Source organism: Anabrus simplex, chromosome 5 (genome assembly GCF_040414725.1).
Source record: "Anabrus simplex isolate iqAnaSimp1 chromosome 5, ASM4041472v1, whole genome shotgun sequence".
NCBI classification, from domain to species: Eukaryota; Metazoa; Arthropoda; class Insecta; order Orthoptera; family Tettigoniidae; genus Anabrus; species Anabrus simplex.
This window is the reverse complement of record NC_090269.1, coordinates 35,965,060-35,986,638: the sequence shown is the minus strand read 5'-3', so window position 1 is coordinate 35,986,638 and position 21,579 is coordinate 35,965,060. Positions and strand designations below refer to the sequence as shown.

The 21,579-nt window shown below is 37.3% G+C and overlaps 1 protein-coding gene across 2 annotated transcripts in view; it reads right to left on the bottom strand.

The window, feature by feature from the left end:
- Positions 1–21,579, bottom strand: part of wcy (WW domain-containing adapter protein with coiled-coil wacky) — a 179,231-nt gene that overhangs the window by 96,343 nt on the left and 61,309 nt on the right. Inside the window, exons 5-6 of one of the 2 annotated variants that reach the window (XM_067146841.2) lie at positions 1,236–1,325; positions 931–1,138 (exon numbers count right to left, since the gene is read on the bottom strand). In XM_067146841.2, the coding sequence (XP_067002942.2) occupies positions 931–1,138; positions 1,236–1,325 (298 nt within the window). The remainder of the gene's footprint in view (positions 1–930; positions 1,139–1,235; positions 1,326–21,579) is intronic. The other variant, XM_067146842.2, reaches the window with a different exon arrangement.

Genomic DNA, 21,579 nt, shown 5'->3' with positions numbered 1-21,579 from the left:
TTGTATCATCATCATCACCATCATCATCATCCATTCTACAGTACTGAATACAGGAGAACTATGCAAGAAGCAGAATGTTGAATAAGCATCACTGAAACAAAGATGCCAAGATGGTCAGTTATCGATGCAGGGGGAAAATGTGAGAAAATCTACTATAATGATATAGACATCTGCTGGGAACAAAAGCAGATCCTATTGCAAAGATGAGGTTCACACCAGGAAAGAGACCTAGGGGACACTTATGAGCATTGCTGTCACTTCTGAACTCTAACACAAGCATTCAAAGAGAAGTCTAAAAATTGCTTAAGTTTGGTTATTAGTTTTAATATACTGTACATCTGATAAATAAATAAATTAAATGTTATTTATCACAAGTTTATTTAAAATTTATTGTGTAATCATTGTGTACAGCCCCTCAATTTTTAGAACTTTTTATACTCTTAAGATATAGGAGACTAATTATGCAAGTAAATAAAGTATCCTCCATAATAGGATCAATGCAATCCCAAGTAAACGTAATTTTGTCCAAACTTGATAGAAGCATAAATTATACTGCAATGATGAATGGCTTGAGTCTATTGTGTATCATGTAGTGGATTCATATTCCTTCACTTCTTGCTCTATGGACTACACAAGAGATAATCGTTAAAAGATCACAGAATTTTAAGTTGTGTAAAAACCACTCTAAAGGAATGTATTAAACACACATTCGAAGAATTGATAATTCAGGTTCAGGCACTAGACAGTCAAATTTTCAGGTCTTAAGACCTTTCCAAGGATGCCTATATCCTAGATAGATAAACCAAGATTGAGTTTGTGATGTTAGGTTTGACATTCTGAACATAAAAACTACAAATATTAGTATGTTAATAATTGCTTAAAAACAATGCACCAGAATAAGCAATGAAGAATATCCTTGTACTGACTTACCAGTCCGACTGGTACTACTACTGTAGCTTCGTTCAGGTTCGCGAGCTTTATCGCGCCCACGTTCTCGTTCTCTTTCCAGCCACTCGCGAGGCTTCTCCCATTGAGAAACTTCTGTTTTGCAATTGTAATAGTACTTCTTGCCCGATGAGCTGATGTGTTCCGACCAGTCGCCCACCCGTGCTATCCGTTCTCTTTCCTCACGTTTCTCCTGCAATAAGATAAAAAATGTGACAAGTAATAATGCTATTTTCAATATTCCATACCAAAACTATAGCAATAAAGTAGTCAAAAAATTCTCAACAAACCTGGCACGAATTATGCAATGGTTTGCGCTGCGATGATTCTCGAGATGATGTGTTCTGTGTTGTCAATTTTATAGGGTGGAGAATAACCTGCTACAAAAACGTGAATTATTACAACAAACTGGCTTCCTATCACATTAAATCTATTAAATGGTCACATTACTTTAATGGTTCTTTCAAGTAAGAACAAAAGTTAGAATGAAACAGTTCAGGGAGCAAATAAAGACTAAATTGTGTTTCAAATTCCACTCAATGTACATTTCTACTATGACTATTTTATGATTTCTATGACATTAATGAGTTGTATCATGGGAAAAACATTAAATTCAACTGTCAAATTTATCTTGTAAAACACAATTATTTCTTGTCTTACCCTCTTCCTGATCTTTATTCCCAACTACTTGGGCTCGGCACTAAATAATAATAATAATAATAATAATAATAATAATAATAATAATAATAATAATAATAATAATAATAATAATAATAACAATAACAATAATAATAATAATCTACACATTTCCAACACTAGCCTGATTTTTGTAAACACTACTTTGAGAGAACGGCTGAACCGACTGACATCATAAAACATTCTGACGAAAGCCCTTAGCCTGTAGATTTGCAGAGTGTACTTAAAAGCATAAAAACTTCTCGCTGTATATTTCTAAATTATTAAAGCAAAATGTATCATTCTGATTGGCTAATCAGCTTACCAGTACTTCAAGGATGCCTAAACTGTGAGAGCGCCAAGCAAGAGGCACGATTGGAAGACACACATGCATAGACGTATTCATGGACAGCTGTACTTCATGAACAGGCATAGCTGCTCTTTTGCTGCTATCAATTGGAAAGTGCACATTTCATCTAAAATTCCTCTTAAATATAAATGAGGGTTTGGTGTCTGGATTAACTTTAAATTCCAAAATAGCTGACGATATTCGATTAGCACGGCTCAATATGGGATAAAGTCCCAATGGCAAACAGTCATACATTAATATCTTCTAAAATGTATCACAGGTAGTCCATTTCTGATGATGCTTGTTGTTTAAAGGGCCCTAACACCTAGGTCATCGGCCCCTAATGGTACAGAATAAGACAAAATGTAATGACAACTTAAAAGTCCAAAATCATCCACTGACCAGAATTCAAAATGTGATGTCGAAGAATGAATTGGTGAATATGAATTTAAAACAATCGGAGGATCCGACCTGCAATGCCCTACATTCCCAGAAATTATCGTACAACAATAGTATTACTGACCAAGGGACTGCTTCTAAAGCACAATCCTAAATCTATGTTTGTTGTCTAAAGGGGTCCAAAATCCATACTGGTAGTTATCGCTAGTAGAGTAGAACCATGTATATGTCATTTGCGGTACTAATCAAAAGTAGCGTAGACTGGCGGTTCTCCACACAGGTAATGAATACACATATGGTGTATGGTGGTGTTTCTCACATTGCAGCACAACTTACAGGTAACGCAAACCTATCGTGTTCCCCACATAGGTGTACTAATCACAGGGACTCTTATTACCCCGTGGTGTTCCTCACATAGTGCGTATTAATTACAGGCAACATAAGCCCGTGGTGTTCCCCATGTAGTGGTACCAATCACGGGTACCGTAAACCCCATCCTGATTCACACTCTGTTGCTATTAATCACAAACCTATTATGTACCAAATACAGTGGTACTACTCGCAAGTAAAGGTGATCCATGGTATTCCCCGCGTGATGGTACTAATTACAAGTAGTTTCATGGTTCTAATTCGATCATCCCTTTTAGTCACCTCTTACGACAGGCAGGGGATACCGTGGGTGTATTCTTCATCTGCGTCCCTCACCCACAGGAGGTTGTGTGTTTGGTCCGCGAGAGGTATTTTATTTCACTCAAGTCCGCTGGCAAGCCGGTTAGGACCCCCTATCCGCCACCTGGGAGTATTGCCACTCCCCCTGCAACACCAGCATAGTAGGTTCATAGCATTCTATTTCTTCCGGTGAGAAAATTGTTCTTAGCGGAGAATTCATTAAGGTTTTGCCTGTTTTTCCACATGCTGATAGCCAAACATTTATTTATAATTCATATATAAATGCATTGTATCAAAATTGCAAAAGCTGTGTTAGAACCGAAGTGGGTCAAACTGAACAGTTCAGAGTTGAAACAGGCTTAACCCTTTTGCTCTCAGGCTATTTTCACCAGTCAAGCCCAAAACACTCAGACCATTTTTCATGATTATGCATGTTAAAATGTAAAAAACTGCCATATAAAGAAATCCACAGATACAAAATTGAAAAAAATCACAACTGTACACTATTCAATATAGTTTTAGAAAAATAATTCCAAAATTGTTCATGGCATATTTTACTCCAAAAAAAATAATTGAAAATTAGAAAATATATTACAAAAACTAAAAATCGGTTTTCAATTACTAAAAAAGTAATCTGTTCTTTAGTGATACTGTTTTTCAGTCATTCTGAAAATAAGAGCATTTAATTCTGTATAACATGATATAATTTTGTTTTTTGTATTCTTATTTAGTCACGAGTTATAGCATCTCACGTAAAGAACTATACACGCACCTTCCGGAGTCAGCATTTGTGTTTTGGATAACATTCTCCTATCATCACTACCTGTAAAATCCAAATCACTCTTCTTCTTTATCTACAGCTTTTCCCACACCTGTGGGGTCGTGGGTGCGAACTGTGTCGTACATGTGAATTTGGCTCTGTTTTATGGCCGGATGCCCTTGCTGACGCCAACCTTATATGAAGGGATATCATCACTATCGCGTGTTTCTGTGGTGGTTGGTAGTGTACTGTATGGGGACAAACACAAACACCCAGTCCCCAGGTCAGAAGAATTAATCAAAGGCGATTAAAATCCCCGACATGGCCGCGAATAAAACTCGGGCCCTCTGAACAGAAGGCCTCAACGCTGACAATTCAGCCAATGAGTCTGACTAAAATCCAAATCACTATCGGCTATAAGTCACTGTCATTGTATAAAGCATCTAAATAATCCAAATCATCAGAATTATTTAGTCTAGAACTTGGCCCAGCCATTTAAAAAAATTAGGCCTACTCGTGGCACAAAAATCTAGTAACACGAAATGTTAAACTATACTTGAGAAGACCGATAAATGTTGAATATAAACAAACTACTATTAAAATGGAAACAATAAAACGAAGGAAAACACGTATTTTGAAGCTTAAAGGAGACTACTCGCAAGCAGCACACTTCAACTCGCCATGCGGAAAACATACGCGGTTTGATAACTTCATTTGTTCCAAACAGATGAGCTTAGTGTCTCTATCTCTCGAGAAAAGTGTAAACTAAATGCAAAAGCTACTATTGCTGTCTTTTCCTGACATCTGGGAGTCCATTAAGGTACTAACACAGCCATCCGAACACAGAGCCGATAGAATGATCGCCGAGTGTTTTAAGCAATACCACTTGAGCCGATAGATCAGCTCGCTGAGCGTATAGAGTTAAGACAGGGAAGTGTATCGTCTCCCTTACTCTTCATTATCATCATACATAGAATTCTACATAATATCAAGATGATGGGCTAGCAAGTGCGGTCTATGCTCTTTGCTGATGACGTAGTTTGGGGAGATAATGAATAGGAAGTACAGACACAAGTTGATTTATGGAATGAGATAAGAAATTTTAGAAAGAAGATTAGTACTGTGAAAAGCAAGACTTTGATCATGACGGGAGGTAACAGAAAATCCAGGGGAGTGATAAAAATAGGAAATGAACCTCTTGAAGTAGTGAAATTTTTTAAATATTTGGGCAGCATGATGTCACAAGATGGAAATTTGGACGGAGAAATTGACTTAAGAATATAGCAGTCTGCAAGTTTATACCAGTGTTCGAGAGACATTGTACAGAACAAAGATGTGCCAATGAAGTGCAAGAAGGTTTTATACTCGTACTATTTTAAACATATACTGACCTATGCTTCAGCAGCCTGGACATTGACTAAGCGGAACCAAAGTAAGATACAAGCAACTGAAATGAGGTTCTTGAGGTGCATACAGGGAAAGACAATATGAGATAGAATACGAAATGAGGAAATAAGGGGAAGTGTGGGAGTGTGTAAACTTCAAGAAGAGATTGATATAGCAAAGCTAAAATGGTTTGGACACATGATGAGAATGCCAGGAGAGAGAATACCAAAGAGAACGTTCATGCATACAGAGACTCCAGAGACACCTAGGGGACGGCCTAGAATGAGATGGAGGAGCTCTGTTGTGGACTGTATTGCAAATAGAGGAGTCTATAGCAATAAAGTACTAGAAGAGGAATGGTGGGAAGATCGAGTAAGGGAGGGCTTTGGTACACTACCCTACCCAGAGAGAATCTGGAAAAGGGAATGGATGAAGAAGAGAAAAATTGTAGTAAATACTCTCCTTCACCCTTCTTCTAAACACGCTACTTACATTAAAATAAATCTATTTAAAAAAAACTGTTTAAAATAGTTTTTGTTGGGTCCATCTTGTCAATACACTTTTAATGATTGAAAATGATTTATTTTATCATACGTGTTTCAGGAACAATATCCACTCCCTTAATCAGTGTTATCAAATCAAAGAATAAAAAACAGCATAACAATATCTTTTGTTTTTCTTACAATTTAAAAAGTATTGAATTCTAATTATACATATCAATGAATAAACAAACTAGTGAAATATTATGAAAATGATTATTACATAAAATTTAATATTTTGATGAATTGAATCAGAATACCTAAATAAATTTAAGATCGAAGTTTTTCTTCCTTAAATGATAGAACGCTAGTTTATATAATGGGTTCTCTTCTGTACTTCTTTCATTTAAACTTGATTCAAAGTCATTTTTTTAGCAAGATAAATTTCTCAACTTTCCACTTCGTCTGAATTTTACAGTGCCTACCCCCGTCATTTTTATATCGCCTCTTCAACTGATATTTTTTTATGGACTTGACCTTTAACTTCTTTCTTACTTATGCATTGTTTTTCGAGTTATAATCGGCTGATGATGACCCAGACTGGGGTCGAAACCGGTACCATTTCCACTTTTAATTAAATAAGAATGTAATCCCTACATCTCTTATTTACTTGTATTGAATAGGTTGAACTACCTTATTATTTCAATTTAACTGCCCAGAGGTTTGGCATGTCAATTTGTAAATTCCTGACTTATTAAATATACTTTTATTTTCTATTTTATCTTAGTATTATTGTCAGTTTTGTATGCGGCACTGATATTCCTTTTTCTGAAAACTTTAGCCAGTTGATAAGAGCGCTTATTTTGAAAAGTTAGAACTGAAAATTTCTTTTTCTCCTTTCACTCTTTAGTTGAAGTTGTTTTTGGTTCATTTTTCATTTTATTTATCATTCTGTTCATAAATTTTCTGGAGTATCCATTGTTACGAGCAATTTGGTGGATTACATTTATCTCTCTATTGTAATTCTTCCTAGACATACGTATGTTCATAGCTCTATTAATTAAACTGTGAAATGTTGCCTTTTTAGGTTGACCTGGATGATTGGATTGTTTCTGATAATAGTATCTGAGTAGCTTTTCTGAAAATTTGAAAATCGAAATGACCAGAATTTCTAGTAAAAATAAGAGAAGAAATGACGAAGAGTGATCCTAAGCGGTCAATTTGCTGGTAAAAAATTTTCGGGGACATCGCGATGCCGGAATTCTGTCCTGCAGGAGGTTTAAGATGCCAGTAAACCCACTGAACATATCTGAGCGCTTTCAAATATCAATGGTCTTAGCTGGGATCGAACCCACCAACTTGAACTCAGAAGGCCAGTGCTCTACCGCTTGAGCTATCATGCCCAGCCTGGAGATATTCTACCCTTATTCATTTGCAGACAGGTTTCAATTTCTCCGTCCTAGGCCTAGAGATACTTTGTTTAGATCAGACAGTGGTATGTATCATTATTTATTTATTTACTAGCATCTACCCTTAGCTTTGCCCGCATTTATTAATTCAACCCTTAGATGTTCTTAAACCCTTTTTAAAAGCTATTTTTTAAATTATATATTAACACACTGATTTTACATAAATTGAACGAAATCCATTTTATTTTATTTTTATTCTTAATAATATTGTTACTTATGCTTAAGTACCAGGTTGGTGGATGGTACAAATAACAGTACAACAATATGAAAGACAATATTAAATTTTTTTTTTAAACTAATTTTTCCTCATACAGCTTCGGGATAAACTATATTAAGTGTCCTGTCATTTGGAACGTGTTTGCCTTTCCATCTCTTGGAACAAACCCACATACAGTTCACCATGGGAGAAGCACCGTTTCTGAAGATCAAGTTCTACATACAGCTTTAAGGAATTGTCCTTGTGCCTTGTTGATGCACATAGTGAAATTGAAACAAATGGGGAACTGCAGACATCTAAACTTATATAGTATATCCAAAGGGACGATTTGAATCCGAGGAATGAATACTACTTCACCCGCGGCATGTCCAGTCATGATGGTGGCTTTAATAATATTTGGCATCAGTTTCTCGACAGACAGTCCTGTTCAGTTGCAGATGGAAGGAAGGTTCGTGTTAATGAGAAGGATAATCGGTGCCACTGTTGACCGCTCCAAGATGTTCAAGTGTACTCCAGCAAGTTGTACAGATGCTCTGTCGTGTAGTTGACAGCCTCATCTCTATTACATGTTATGTCGATAGACTGGTAAGTTAACAGAACACCGGGTAAAGCTACTCGTCCACTGTGCAACTAAAATGGCATGCAACTTCGATTTGAGCATGAAAAGCTGAGTGGCTTTGTGTAAACAGTCATGCAATTTGAAAAGTTGCACGTGCCACTCAAATTCTGCGCTTCCAAGTTGTGTGCAATGTCAAAAGTGGCATCGTGTACACAGCGGAAGAGATTTACAGTGCCGCCTGAAAAGTTTAGATCATTTTTGTGGTGCAACTTTCTCACGTGGTCATCTGCTGTGACATTATACTGATGTTTGAGTGGTTCACACTCGGGAATAAATTAAAGTACGTACCTGTATATTCTTTATTGTAAATGAAATGCCTCAAAATAGATACCCACCTTTAGTAATAACTGCATAATTTACGTAGTTCATTTACAGGTTACAATGTCTCGGAACACAAAATTTATTTATTTATTTATTTAATCGTGTCGGAAACATACATTATATCTCACAATAATATCAGGACAATAACCATTAATCATTTCTGAAGATGGCAGGTAACGATGTGATTAAGCTCTACATAATTACAAATTTAATTATATGTTGTGTGACCAATATGCGGCTAATTCACATGCTTCCTTGGTAGCATCCATCGCATTCTGGAGAGAGCAAGCAGTTGGACACAATTTACGGACAAGAAGATGGCTCATTGTCTGGTCTTCACCACATTCACATAGAGTGGAGTCACAGACATATGAAATGGACAAGGGAGACGACGAGAAAACTGATATAATTAGTTGAAACACAAGAATGTTTATGGAAGGTTGAGGCAACGGACTACAGAAATAAACAAAAACAGCACGTTGTAAATAGCAACACAAACTTCAGGTATTACATGTGATATAGTGCATGTCGGTATCAATGAGTGAGAGTTGTCACCTGTAATAAAACAAAATGTAGGAAATTACAATAAGCTACAAGAAATGATTCCTTATGCGTACTGTATAAAATCCATATTTTAAAAAAATGCCTTAACTGTTGCTAAATATCTCAATGTCAGCACAAGGCGTTCCGTTGGTGATACTGATTTTCTGATTAGCGTGCCTTTCTTCCGTATCAACGGCGCTACGCTTCTCAGAAGATATTCAAAATCAGTCACTGATATTCACAGGAAATTCTTGTAGAAGACTTGGTCTTCCATGTACAATTCCTGCAGCAAGTTATTAACTCCACAATGTTCACGACCTAAAATTCATTCCCTCACCCAACATTTCCGTTTCGCTCTTTCTCGTTTTTCTCTTTGTCGCTGTAATAAAATCAGCGATAAGCAAGCCGCCGATAACACCTCACCAGAAGACATGCTTGCTACTATCAATACTCACATCAGCTAGAACAGCTGACTAGGAAAGTTGCATGCGAGAAAATTTGCACCACTTAAGTAGTGTGGTGTAAACACTCTGTGCAACATTTCTTTGGGTGCGCAATTTTTCGTGTTGCGCAACAAGAAAAAAAGGCAAACTTGCGTGCTGTGTGTAAACAGTGCGTGCCATTTTTCTTGCGCAACACAAAAGTGGCATGCAGTTTTGTTGCAACGTGGACGAGTACCTTAATTCTTGAAAAAGTTGCATGTTGATTATTATGACAGCTTCATTTCTTGGGAGCAAGAATTGCTCTTTGATGCATCAATGCGTGATCGGTGAAATGCTGTGCATTGCATACATACACACGGACACTTTCGGACATCATGGACCGAACAAATATGGCTTCCTATGCAATGAACTTAAAATTGCACGTTGAATGATATAAGTTTTACTGACCGACTCCTTGGCTGAATGGTCAGTGTTGAGGCCCTTGGTTCAGAGGGTCCCCGGATTCGATTCCCGGCCATGTCTGGAATTTTAATTGCATCTGATTAATACTTCTGGCTCGGGGATGGGATGTTTGTGTTTGTCCCAATTTCCTCTTCATATTCAGACAACACACTACACTACCAACCACCATGGAAAAACGCAATAGTGATTACATCCCTCCATATAGGATTGGTGTCAGGAAGGGTATCCGGCCGAAAAACAGAGCCAAATCAACATATTTCACATGCACAAAGCCACAGTGGGGGAGAAAACTGTAGAAGATGTGATGTGTATACTGCTATTCCTTGTTTGTCATTATATCTCTTACTAGCAGAAGTACCCGTTCTTCGTACTGTCCCCTTCAAAAGTGGTAATAATTTAATAAAAGGAAATGATTTATTTCATCAGCGTGTTGGAACATTATTTAATCGCCAAGAGGGTGATATTCTGTATTTCCGTGCTAGTGCGAGCCAGCCACTTGCGGACCGGTTTTTCCCGACCTACTTGGAGAGCGAGGAAGCAGGGTGTAGTTCCTGTTATGTGGCCTTCAAACACATGTGTGCGTACCACGTGACCCGGCGAGCAGCCTGATCTCAATCGATCAATAAATGGAAAGTCAAGTGACGTAAAACTGGAGCAGCCAATAAAAATGACAATCTTCACAGGAATGCAACAAATCCACCAATTAGATGTAATTAAGGGGCGCACCTACGTCTTAGGATAGGAAATTAATGGTAATTCCAGAGGAAAATTTTTGAGAGGGTTTTGTACTTCTGGACACTAAATTTGAGCATTACTCTGACTGCAGCTACGGAAGAGACTGGACGTCGTTTGCTTCACTGGAAGACTTTACATTAGAGAAGGCAGCGAGGACCGTATAAACAGCAATTCAGACACTCGAAAAATTTAGCGACGATTATATTTAGGGTTGTCCTAAGATAAGTGTCTACATCCAAATTATAAAGCATCGTGAGTGTATCCTGGGCTATTGTTAAGACTTTTGGTTAGTTTCAGCTTTCTACGAGAACTTGGAAGAAGGAAGGTCCTTGGTTCGAGTTCACTGCAAGATGGTTATCCAGTTCCGCGAAGAATACTACAAGTTCCTGTGTATCTTCAGCTCCTCCACGAGTCACTAAACATGTAAGGCGTCGGACATGGGAGAGACTTTGTTCGATGGAAGGTGATGTGACCACGTGCTAGGTCATCAGCCAAAATCCAGTTCACACCAGCCACATGAGTATTCTTTAAGAATTCAATTTCTTTCTATCTTTGTAAAATGTTTGTAAGCGTAGCCTTGCCTTATTCATTTAGATTTCTGTTAGTTTTGCAGTAGTTAGACTTTTCATTCTTCTTTCTTTGGTGAGAGGTAGTTAGTGCCCTGGAATGAGTGTGTATTTGTTCTATTAGTTAGAAATGAGTGTATGTCATCGAGAGAGACCTCAACTGTCCTAAGAATTTAGAAGGCAGGAGAGAGAAAAAAAATAAATGAACCCCGCGTTAATTTTGATTGGTTTTGAAATAATTTGGAAATTAATTGAGACAAATTAGGACAGTGTTCTAGTGTTTTTCTTAGTGTAGAATTTCATTCTATGATTGTACATGTTTGTGGGTTCGAGTTTGTTTAGAGTCATCCGAGTAACTTCATACGACAGCTTTGCGAGTCAGATTATGCACGGTCAGGAATGTAATAATAATAATGAGTAAAAATAATTAAACCTAATTACGCGCTAAAATGATTTAATAAGGTCATGGGTTTAATGTTAGTTAGTTTTGGAAAGTATTATCGTGTGCTCACTTTGTGTAAAGTAAGGACATGGCAATTCTCCGGACGGAGTACTGACGAATTAGATGTATGTTTTCTGCGCTATTAATTTGAGTATGACTTGCAGATGGGCATTATATTTTGAGTAATAATTTATGCATCCATTAGAGTCAATTTTGGGAAGAGATGTGTCACTGGACATGATTTCTTCGAACTTCAGTGCAGAGTAATCGAGAGCCACGACATTATAGGTGAATAAAAATAAATGCCGCAACCCATGTACCGTAAGCGCGTATTCTAATATTTTGACCTGTGTTGTAGTTTTTTCTACTTGCTTAATTGGGATGATTTCTGTTTAAAATATTCCTTGAACATCGTTGTATAGTTATTTTCTACGTATAAGTGATAACCTTAATTCTATCACATTCTAAATTGATACCTGGGATGTGCGTGATAGTGTCATCTAGAGAATGATTTCCCTAATTTGCAGTAAATCCTGAATTTAATAATAATGGGTTAGTGTTCGTGTAAATAGTATTATAATAATGCCGTGTACCCATGTGTGAATGTGTGATGTGTTATTTGATCATATTCTGTGTTTTTTTGAATATTTCTTATATGATTTTTTGACGATATTCTCCATTATGTGCGTCAAATTTTTGACCGATTTGTATTATTTCGCGTGTCCGTAATTGGATCAATTTTGAATCTTTAGAAGATTTTATTGTAATTTAAAGTAGATTAGGGCCTAATTCACTAAGTTAAAGTGAATAAGAGAAGGCAACGTCCGTGGACTGATGTCACGAGATTTAATTATTAGTTATTGTACAGTCATTTTCTGCATAAAATTGAGTAAAATTTAGGTTGATATAAGTTCAAGTAAAAATTTATTACAAGACGTTTATTCAATTAATAATTATAAAAATGAAGTAATTGTTAAAGGGAAAGTCTAAGGAAGACTTGCTAACCATAAATTGATGAATTAAATAATTTCCAATAATTTAAATAAGGAAGAGAAAATAATCATTTTCTTGTAAAAATAAGCGAAATCCAGATGGGATATTTTAATTTAAACAATTTGATTATCATCATAGGAGAATGATATCAGATATTATTTTGTTTTTCAATCAATTTTTCAGTAAATTAATGATTCCTATATTTATTATTGCAGAAACGAACAGTCGTTGAACTTTAATTTGAGCGAGATCCCTCATAAAAGATAGCATGAGGAGAAGATATTTCAAGAATCAAACCCAGATTTTGTGAATTTAATTGTTTTATTTAATAGAGTGTCAGTTTTAATAAATGTGTAAACCTATTTTAGTTTCTTTTCATTTGTCGCTAGTCCTTCATCTATCCCTGCCTTTAAAAATTTCTGCACAGCCGATAGCGAACGGTCCACCACTGAGACCCTCGCTCTCCGGCGAGCTGAGCCCGGCATAAAGGGGGCAGTACGGGTTATCAGAAACTGGCTTTAGTTACTCATACTATCGGTGTGACTGACTTCATTAGATATTTATATCACTGGTGTATTTACTTAAGTACGTAGAAATTATTTGTCATGTTTGGAATTATAGTGTAAGTATCTTCTCCTTTTCTTCATGGGTGCCTCTAAATATTAGTTCCTAATTAGCGTCGACCTCTAAGATCTTTTGCTACCATGTTTTTCCTTCATTACCAACTAGATATACCTGCTCCCTTCACAAAGCTGCAGGTTTAGTGTAAGTATACTTTCACCAGATAGTACCACAAATATAAATATTATTGAATGTATTTGTCTGATCCGACATTTCATAACTATGACAAATGATAAAGGAAATATGCAATGCATAAAAGAAACTATTATAATTATCGAGAATTATAATTCTCAGGGCTTGCCACTCATGTCGCACATCATATAAAGAATCTGAGTATAAATGTTGAGAATTTTTTTCAAGTCATGGGCGCACCATCTTGACAATTGTGTACAGTATATAGGTTTCATGGTTACAATGATCGTAAAAGTAGACCAAAATATCGGCACTAATAACATCAGTGATCCTCTACTACTACATGATTTGATAGAAAACAGTTTAAACTATAGGTAACAGACTCCGCAAAATGCTGAAACCTAAGCCTGTACGTGAAAACGGAGGCCCGTCGGCAACCGCTAGTCGCTGTACTACGGAGATCTCCGGGGCTATTATTTTTATACTTCACTCCCTTTCCATCCCCGCCCAAAGGAGTGCTATGAGCGTCTTACTATCTGTAAAAAATTAACTGTTGTGTAAGTCATATGTGTATCAGTTTTGTTTGGCAGCTATGCCCAAACGTCATGCATAATCTCGCTGCTGTAGAATCCTGGAGCTGACGTCATGGTTACGGCCGTTTGTTTCTTTATCCAATTCCTAGAGCAGGGGTAGTGTGATTCCAATATCTCCATAACGGTTGGTTTTAGGGCCTTCAAACATGGTTTGTACGACGAATTCGATTTTGCCTATATTAGCCTATTATTTTAAAATTTTTATATCTCCTCTTGTCGCCCCCCCCCCCCCCCCCAAATTGTTTTGAAAATAAAATACAGCCCATATTACTCACTGGCAATGTAGCTTTCTACAGGTGAAGTAATTTTTAAAATCGGTTCAGTAGTGTTTGAGTCTATCCGTTACAAACAAATATACAAATTTTTCCTCTTTATAATATTAGTATAGAAGTATAAATTACATCCCTACACATATGGTTGCCGTCAGGAAGAACATCCAGCCGTAAAACAGGGTTTAATCCACATGTGCGACACAATTCGCAGCCGCAACCTCACAGGTGTCGGTAAAGCGACAGAAGAAGATACTCATTTTTAAAGGAGATTCCAAGTACAAATTTTGAAGTCTGTAACATCTTCTTTTTTGAGATATATGTATCCTCATATAAATAATTCAACTCCTTCCTCACTTTCTTTCACCCCCCCCCCCCCCACCCCCCAAGTGGATTTTCTGAAAACGAATATTTGTGTTCTTTTATTTTTAAAGAGGATTCCAAATATCAATTTTCATGCCTGTAACATGTTAAGTTTTTGTGATTTATTGTAGATAATTTCGCTGCTGTAGAATCCTGGAGCAGACGTTGCCATGGTTACGGCAGTTCATTACTTTATCCGATTCCTATAGCAGGTGTAGAGTGGTGCCAATATCTCCGTAACGGTTGGTTTGAGGGCCTTAAAACATGGTTTTCGGGCCTGTAGGGCTTACCGAGTTTTGTTCTTTGCGTCAAGAGGATTAAATTGAGCTTTGTCTCGTCCTTATACGACAAATTCGATATTGTGCCTATATTAGCCTATTGTTTTTATATCTCCCCCTGTGCCCCCCACTTAGAATTGTTTTGAAAATAAAATACAGCCCAAGTTACTCACTCATAATGTAGCTTTCTATAGGTGAAGAAATTTTTAAAATTGGTTCAGTAGTTTTTGAGTCTATTCATTACAAACAAACAAATTTTTCCTCTTTATAATATTAGTACAGAAGTACTATACCATCTTTTAAATAAAATATAAGTTTGAATTAGTTGAAAGAAAATACAATTCATGTTTTACCGCTGGTATAATGAACCACATCGTTTCATGGTGATAGAGCTATTTTTTAACGTATCATGAACAATGTGCCGGGAGTCAAAACTGGAAAGGCAAGAAAGCTTGGAGCTTGAAGGGGGGCAAAGCGAGCTAATCTGGGCATGGGAAAATATGTGAAAGAGCGAAGAGGCCGGGGAAAAGGACAGAAGGACTCAAATGCCGTCTGGGGATTTACAGATACCCCACTTATAAGAAGAAACGCGGGATGAAACAGGCTTAGCAGGGTATAAAAACGTGAAGATAATTACTCGTGTGAACAAATTTCTAAAAAATTAAATAACAGGACATTTTGAAGTAATTTACTATGTGTCTCGAGCTAGTCCATTGTGCTAAGTGCAATTGCCTTTCTTAGTATGATCTGAGCGGGATAAGCGAGGGAATTAAGCTTTAGTTTGCACAAAGGAGAAGTGTTTGTATCTTAGTTTTTCCCCCAAGCGTGGCATCTCTTTTAAGAACATATAAAAGAGCATTGTAGGAAGACGGGGATGCTTTTTGGAAGACTCTGACTGTGAGCTAGAGTGCGTCTCAAGGTTGCAGCAGTTAGGCAAAGTGAGTGGTATAATAAACTGTGTTGGCCCTGGGAAGAATATTTGTATAAACTTTGATTGGGGAAGTAGTGCGCAAATTTGAGTAGCAGTTTGTATTACATAAGTTCTTCATGTGAGGGTAATGTACCAGTAATTAGGAGCTATATGGGACAGACTATAAGCCCGGATAGAGGAAATACTCAATAGATTTCGGTGTCCTAACATGCAAGATATTAAACTAGGAGCGACGAGGTGCGCGAACAGTCATGTTAATTGTGTGCGAAAAATTGCAGTTTCCGGTGGTACATGAATCAAATCAAATCAAAATCTCTTTATTTGCAAATGAGGTGTTTACCTCGGTGGCAAATGGTACACTAAAATACATTATTGTCAAGCACTAAATATTAAATTAACAAGAGAAGAAATTTTTTCCTATAATACAATATTATACAATTTACGCTAACAATGTTTTCTATTAAACACACAGCTCATCCTTAAATTTATATTGTTTACAAAATTCTACTTATAATATCTCCTGTACTACTTACAAATATAGTCAACTGATATACAGTATGTGGAATTACTTCAAATGATACTATACAACTGGTATAACATTAATATTTACATTGCATTTATTTATTTACTATTTTTTTTTTTTTTACCCGTTCTGGATCCTAAGTAGCATAACGACCTGCTGCGTCTTAACCAGAGCCCCTTTTGCCACCACTTTTCAGAGTTCCTGAAGGGCCTTCACAGCTACCGTAGCGGTCCCAGGGCCCTCGAAGTCCCCACTGTACTTTACCCCTACAGGCAGTCCCCTACTTTGGCTGTCCAAACTCCTTAGACCAGGGGATGGAATTAATTTATTCACACACATATTTTTATTTACAATAACCTGCACTGGTCGACTGCCCTCTAACACTTCATTTATTTTCCCTGTTGCTGTTTATTCTCTTCTTGAATATCTGTACAGATTTTGGAAAAGGATCAAACACTACCCCTGGTAAACTGTTCTACTCCTTCACACCCTTCCCAATGAATGAAAATTTACCCCAATCGCTTCTGCTAAAATTCCTTCTAATTTTATATTTGTGGTCAGTCCTGCCGATATAATTATTTTCCAACTGAAGCCTCTCACGGATATATCCCCATGCTTCTCCTGTATAGGCTCTATATAATCCTATAAGTCTAGTTTTCTCCCTTCTCTTACTTAAAGTTTCCCACCCAAGTTCCTTTAACATTTCTGATACACTACTCTTTCTCCTGAAATCCCCTGTTACAAATCTTGCTGCTTTCCTCTGCACACTATCTATTTCTTTTATTAGGTATTCTTGGTGAGGATCCCAAACACTGTTTGCATATTCCAATAATGGACGAACCATACTCAAGTAACTTTTTTCTTTTAATTCTTTGTTGCATCCTTTAAGTAGCCTCATTATGACATGTAATGATCTGTATGCTTTCCCAACAATGTCGTCCACATGACCCTTCCAGTGCAAATTACTTTCAAATCTCACACCTAAGTATTTGCACTTGCCATCTTTTGGGATAACTACCTCATCCAAAGTATATTCAAATTCAGTTTTAAACCTCCTGTTTGTAAAAGTTGTAACAGTTGATTTGCCTCCATTAACCTTCGTATTATTTTCTTCAACCCATTGTTGGATACTTTCAAGGTCCCTTTGTAATTCTGAACAATCCTCAATGTTGTTTATTTCTCTATAAACAATTATGTCATCTGCATACAATCTTATTTTTGATGTTATATTGTTCCCTAAATCATTTGCGTATATTAAGAAAAGTAACGGACCGATTATACTACCCTGTGCAATTCCCATCCAAACTTTCTCTTCCTGAGATACATTATTTCCTACTTCGACTTTCTGAACCCTTGAATTTAGAAATGCTTTTATCCAACGTGTAACCCTTACGTCCAATCCTATTCCCTCCAATTTCTTTAATAATATTCCATGTTCCACTCTATCAAAGGCTTTGGAAAGATCTATGGCTACGCAATCTAACTGACCTCCTGAATCCAACTGATCTGATATGTCCTGCTGAAATCCCACCAGTTGTTCCTCACAAGAAAATTTCTTTCTAAATCCATACTGGCTCCTCATGAACCAATTTTTATCATCACATATCCCTCTGATGTACTTCGATATTAAACTCTCCAGAACTGTACAAACTATACTGGTCAGGCTGATTGGTCTGTAGTTCTCTGGTTTCCTTTTATGACCCTTTCCTTTATAAATTGGTATTATTATAGATTCCTTCCATTCCTTTGGTATTACACTATTATTTATGACATAGTCTAAGAGAAATTTTAAATAAGGCACTATGTACCACCCCATTGTCTTTAATACCTCCCCAGTAATTTGATCACTTCCTGCTGCTTTTCCTTGCTGAAGCAGTTGGATTTCTCTGAAAATATCTTCGTTTGTGAATGAGAAGCTTCTTGTTTCCCTCTGTCTCTCTTCCTTTCTATCTTCTGTTTTGGTTTCCAACTCTTGACAATCATCTACTGAATCTCTAAATTCCCTACTAAATAGGTTTGCTATCTAACCACAAGAGCTGATTAGGCATGAGACCTTCCTACAACCACCAGTACAATCAGGTAATCAGCTTTATAAATGAGACTGTTCTACAAACCAGGTAATCAAGCAGACTGCATTACAATGAACCATACCAGGGAGCTGAACTGCGGACCCGCTGACCGAGACACCGTTAGCGCAGTAACGTGTTAAATCCATGTAAGTAGTCCATATGGAGGAGTGATGAGGTTGCAGTGTCACAGATAAGTCTGAATAGATATTTTACTTAGCATACGTGAGGAATAGGTAACTTCGTTTTGTTTCTTTGCATATAAATGTTTGACATGCCGAAAGGGCGGTAGAGTAAATACTTAAGGATCAACGCATGTGTTGTACAGTGCTATTAGCTTTGTGTGAATTTATGGGATCACGAGGGTAAAATATTCAATTAGGGTTGTTTAATGTTACATTATCCAGTGATAAGCTTGTCTGAGAGTGATGTAGGGTAATGTTGAGATGCTAAGGTCATTGAAAGATGAAGGACGGCAGTACCTTCCAGGGCGTCGAACGGGGAGCTTTACTACAAGATAGTGGCAACATACGGAATAGGTTTGAATGGAATGTTAGGATAAGGCATGTAAATTTCAGTTTCACAGAGGGCCAATGATGATTCTACCCAACGTTGCACTCGTAGAACCTCGATAATTCGAAATCGGTTAATTCAAAATCCCGCCTATATTCAAAGCAGCTCTCATTCCCTGAAACAGGAGGTGCGTTTTGCACGTTATTTTAATTGTTTAATTCAAAATAAGGATAATTCATAATTCGAAGAACAATGGTCGGTCCCATTACCAAATTTCAGACTTTTAATTTAATTCAAAACTGCCTTTACATTAAAAAAAAAAAAACAGTATTTCACGGAGTAATTTAAATTAAAAATTTCTCTGCATTACGACAGAATGCGTCTTCCGGAACGTGTAGGGGTAGCTTACCACACTTTCACTTACTTCGGTGTGTCTACAGTGTGCTTCATGTTTCCTAAGTTTGAGTAAAATAGTAATTGTTTAGTACTCGGCGTTTTAAGGAATGCCACAATATCACGTAGCAGGCAGTGTGCAGAGAAGAAGAATCCGTGAACACTTGTGATGCCGACGGGCGAAAAAGCGTGGCTCATATAATCAATTCGTACATGTTGTTGTTTGAGTCATCAGTCCATAGACTGGTTTGATGCAGCTCTCCAAGCCATGTCAATATCGTCAATGCCGGTGAAACTGGACTGTTTTCTTTTTTAATGACGAGCCCAAACGGACATATGTTTTTAAAGAAGAGAAGTGCCAGGCCAGAAAATTGTACAAGAGTGGGGTCACCGTACTGTGTTGCAATGCAGAGGAAGTGAGACTTCATCCCCTCGTTCGATAAGCCATGACATTTTAACGGCATCGGATACTGTCCATGGAAGTACAAGGCATCTAAAATGCATACAGTACGGAAATCCAATGAATAAAACATTTGCACAGGGAACCCAGCATAGATTTCTTCTCGTCTGTGAATCTTTTTTTAAACTGTGTGAGGTTATGATTACAAAGCTTTAAAAAGTTTTAGGGTCCACCTTATTCAATACTATACAATTTGTTGTGTAGCTGTAAATTACAACATATTATGTTTAATCAGAACTAGTTTCGACGCTATACTGTGTCATCGTCGGCAAAAAATTGGCAACCATACAAATATTATCAACATTAACCTTATCACAAGTTAAGATATTATAATGAAATGGCGTATAGCTTTTAGTGCAGGGATGTGTCCGAGGACTTCGGCTCGCCAGGTGCAGGTGTTTCGATTTGACGCCCGTAGACGACCTGCGCGTCGTGATGAGGTTGAAATGATGATGAAGATGACACATACGTCCAGTCCCCATGCCAGAGGAATTAAACAATTATGGCTAAAATTCCAGACCCTGCCGGGAATCGAACTTAGGACCCTGTGACCAAAGACCAGCATACATTAGGCCATACAGATCTTATAATAATACAATTAAAATGAATATATATTTAAACAGATAAAGTGTTTTTCAATTCTCAACAAGTCAAAGACTTGCGGGTCTGCTGTACCAAATTATTAAAACTGCATGCGATCAGATTTGCTATAATTGTTGACATTATGGTAAGCTTGGATTAAAATTCACATGTAGTTATTAAAATAGTTCTGATTATAAAACTCTTTGTGCTGAATTAAATACACTTCATAATTCTGCGTATAGTGCCATCATAAACAGATTACAAGAAGTTATGTAGTGTCCTTTTTGAAAGTATTGTTCAGTGAAAGAGATCCTGATGAGGTGGAAACATATAAATAACATCCTTAAGCTACTAACAAGAACTACGTTTCCCAGTTCAAATGCGGAACCTGTGAATAATAATAAAATATAATAGTTATAATATCTCGGAGGGAAGGCAAGATATAAGATCATGACTCAAATAACGCAAGTGTTTATATGACTTACCTCAAAAGGTCGTTGACTGAGCGATGCGTATTGAAGCCCTATAAGCAACGATCTGATTGAGTTCAAGTGCCCACGGTGGGTTGGGACCAAGGAGGGGGAATGGGGGTAAGTGGGAGGAGAGACTGAGGAACAGTAGTGTAAGGAGAATCCAGGGGGGCGTTGTGGAAGAAACGAATAGCGAGCAGAACATATCACGCATAGCACGAAAAACCAAACTACTGGCTGGAACTTGTACGTTTAAAAAAAAACGCAATAAGAAAATCAAATAGAACTTTAGATTATTCGGAAATCTCATTTAAGTTAAGGTTTGGATTGAAATATTGATCTAAGTGGATATAGCAACATTCCGCAACATCAAGCAAATTTCCTTTACCTAAAATCGCCGGGATTTCAATGTCAAGTTCATGTATATGCTGTCCTACTGCGGAAAACTTGTTATACTTTACGGCATTAGCATGTTCTCTGTATCTGATCTGATTTATATGGTTGCCAATTTTCCGTTGCCCCTGTTCAAATGATGATGACACAGTATAGCATCGAAACTAGTTCTGAATAAACGTAGTCTGTTGTAATTTACAGCTACACAACAAATTGTATAGTATTGAATAAGGTTTCATGTTTGTAGGTTACTGTAGTCACGTCCTAGTTCGTGAACCATGGGCAACGGCTGAGTGGCCTAGTAAGTGGTCCTGAGAGTCGGGATACCAGTTGCTATGGAATGGGAGTGGGCATCTCGGACATATTCTGAGTCGTGGCCCTCCTTGTGCTCAGGCGGCCAGGACTACACAATTCACCGGTGGTCCATAACCCGTTAGAGGAGAGATCCTCACTTGGACTATGTGCAAGTAGGGCAGCATCCTGCTTCATGAATTTACCGAGCTCAGAACACTTTAAGCAA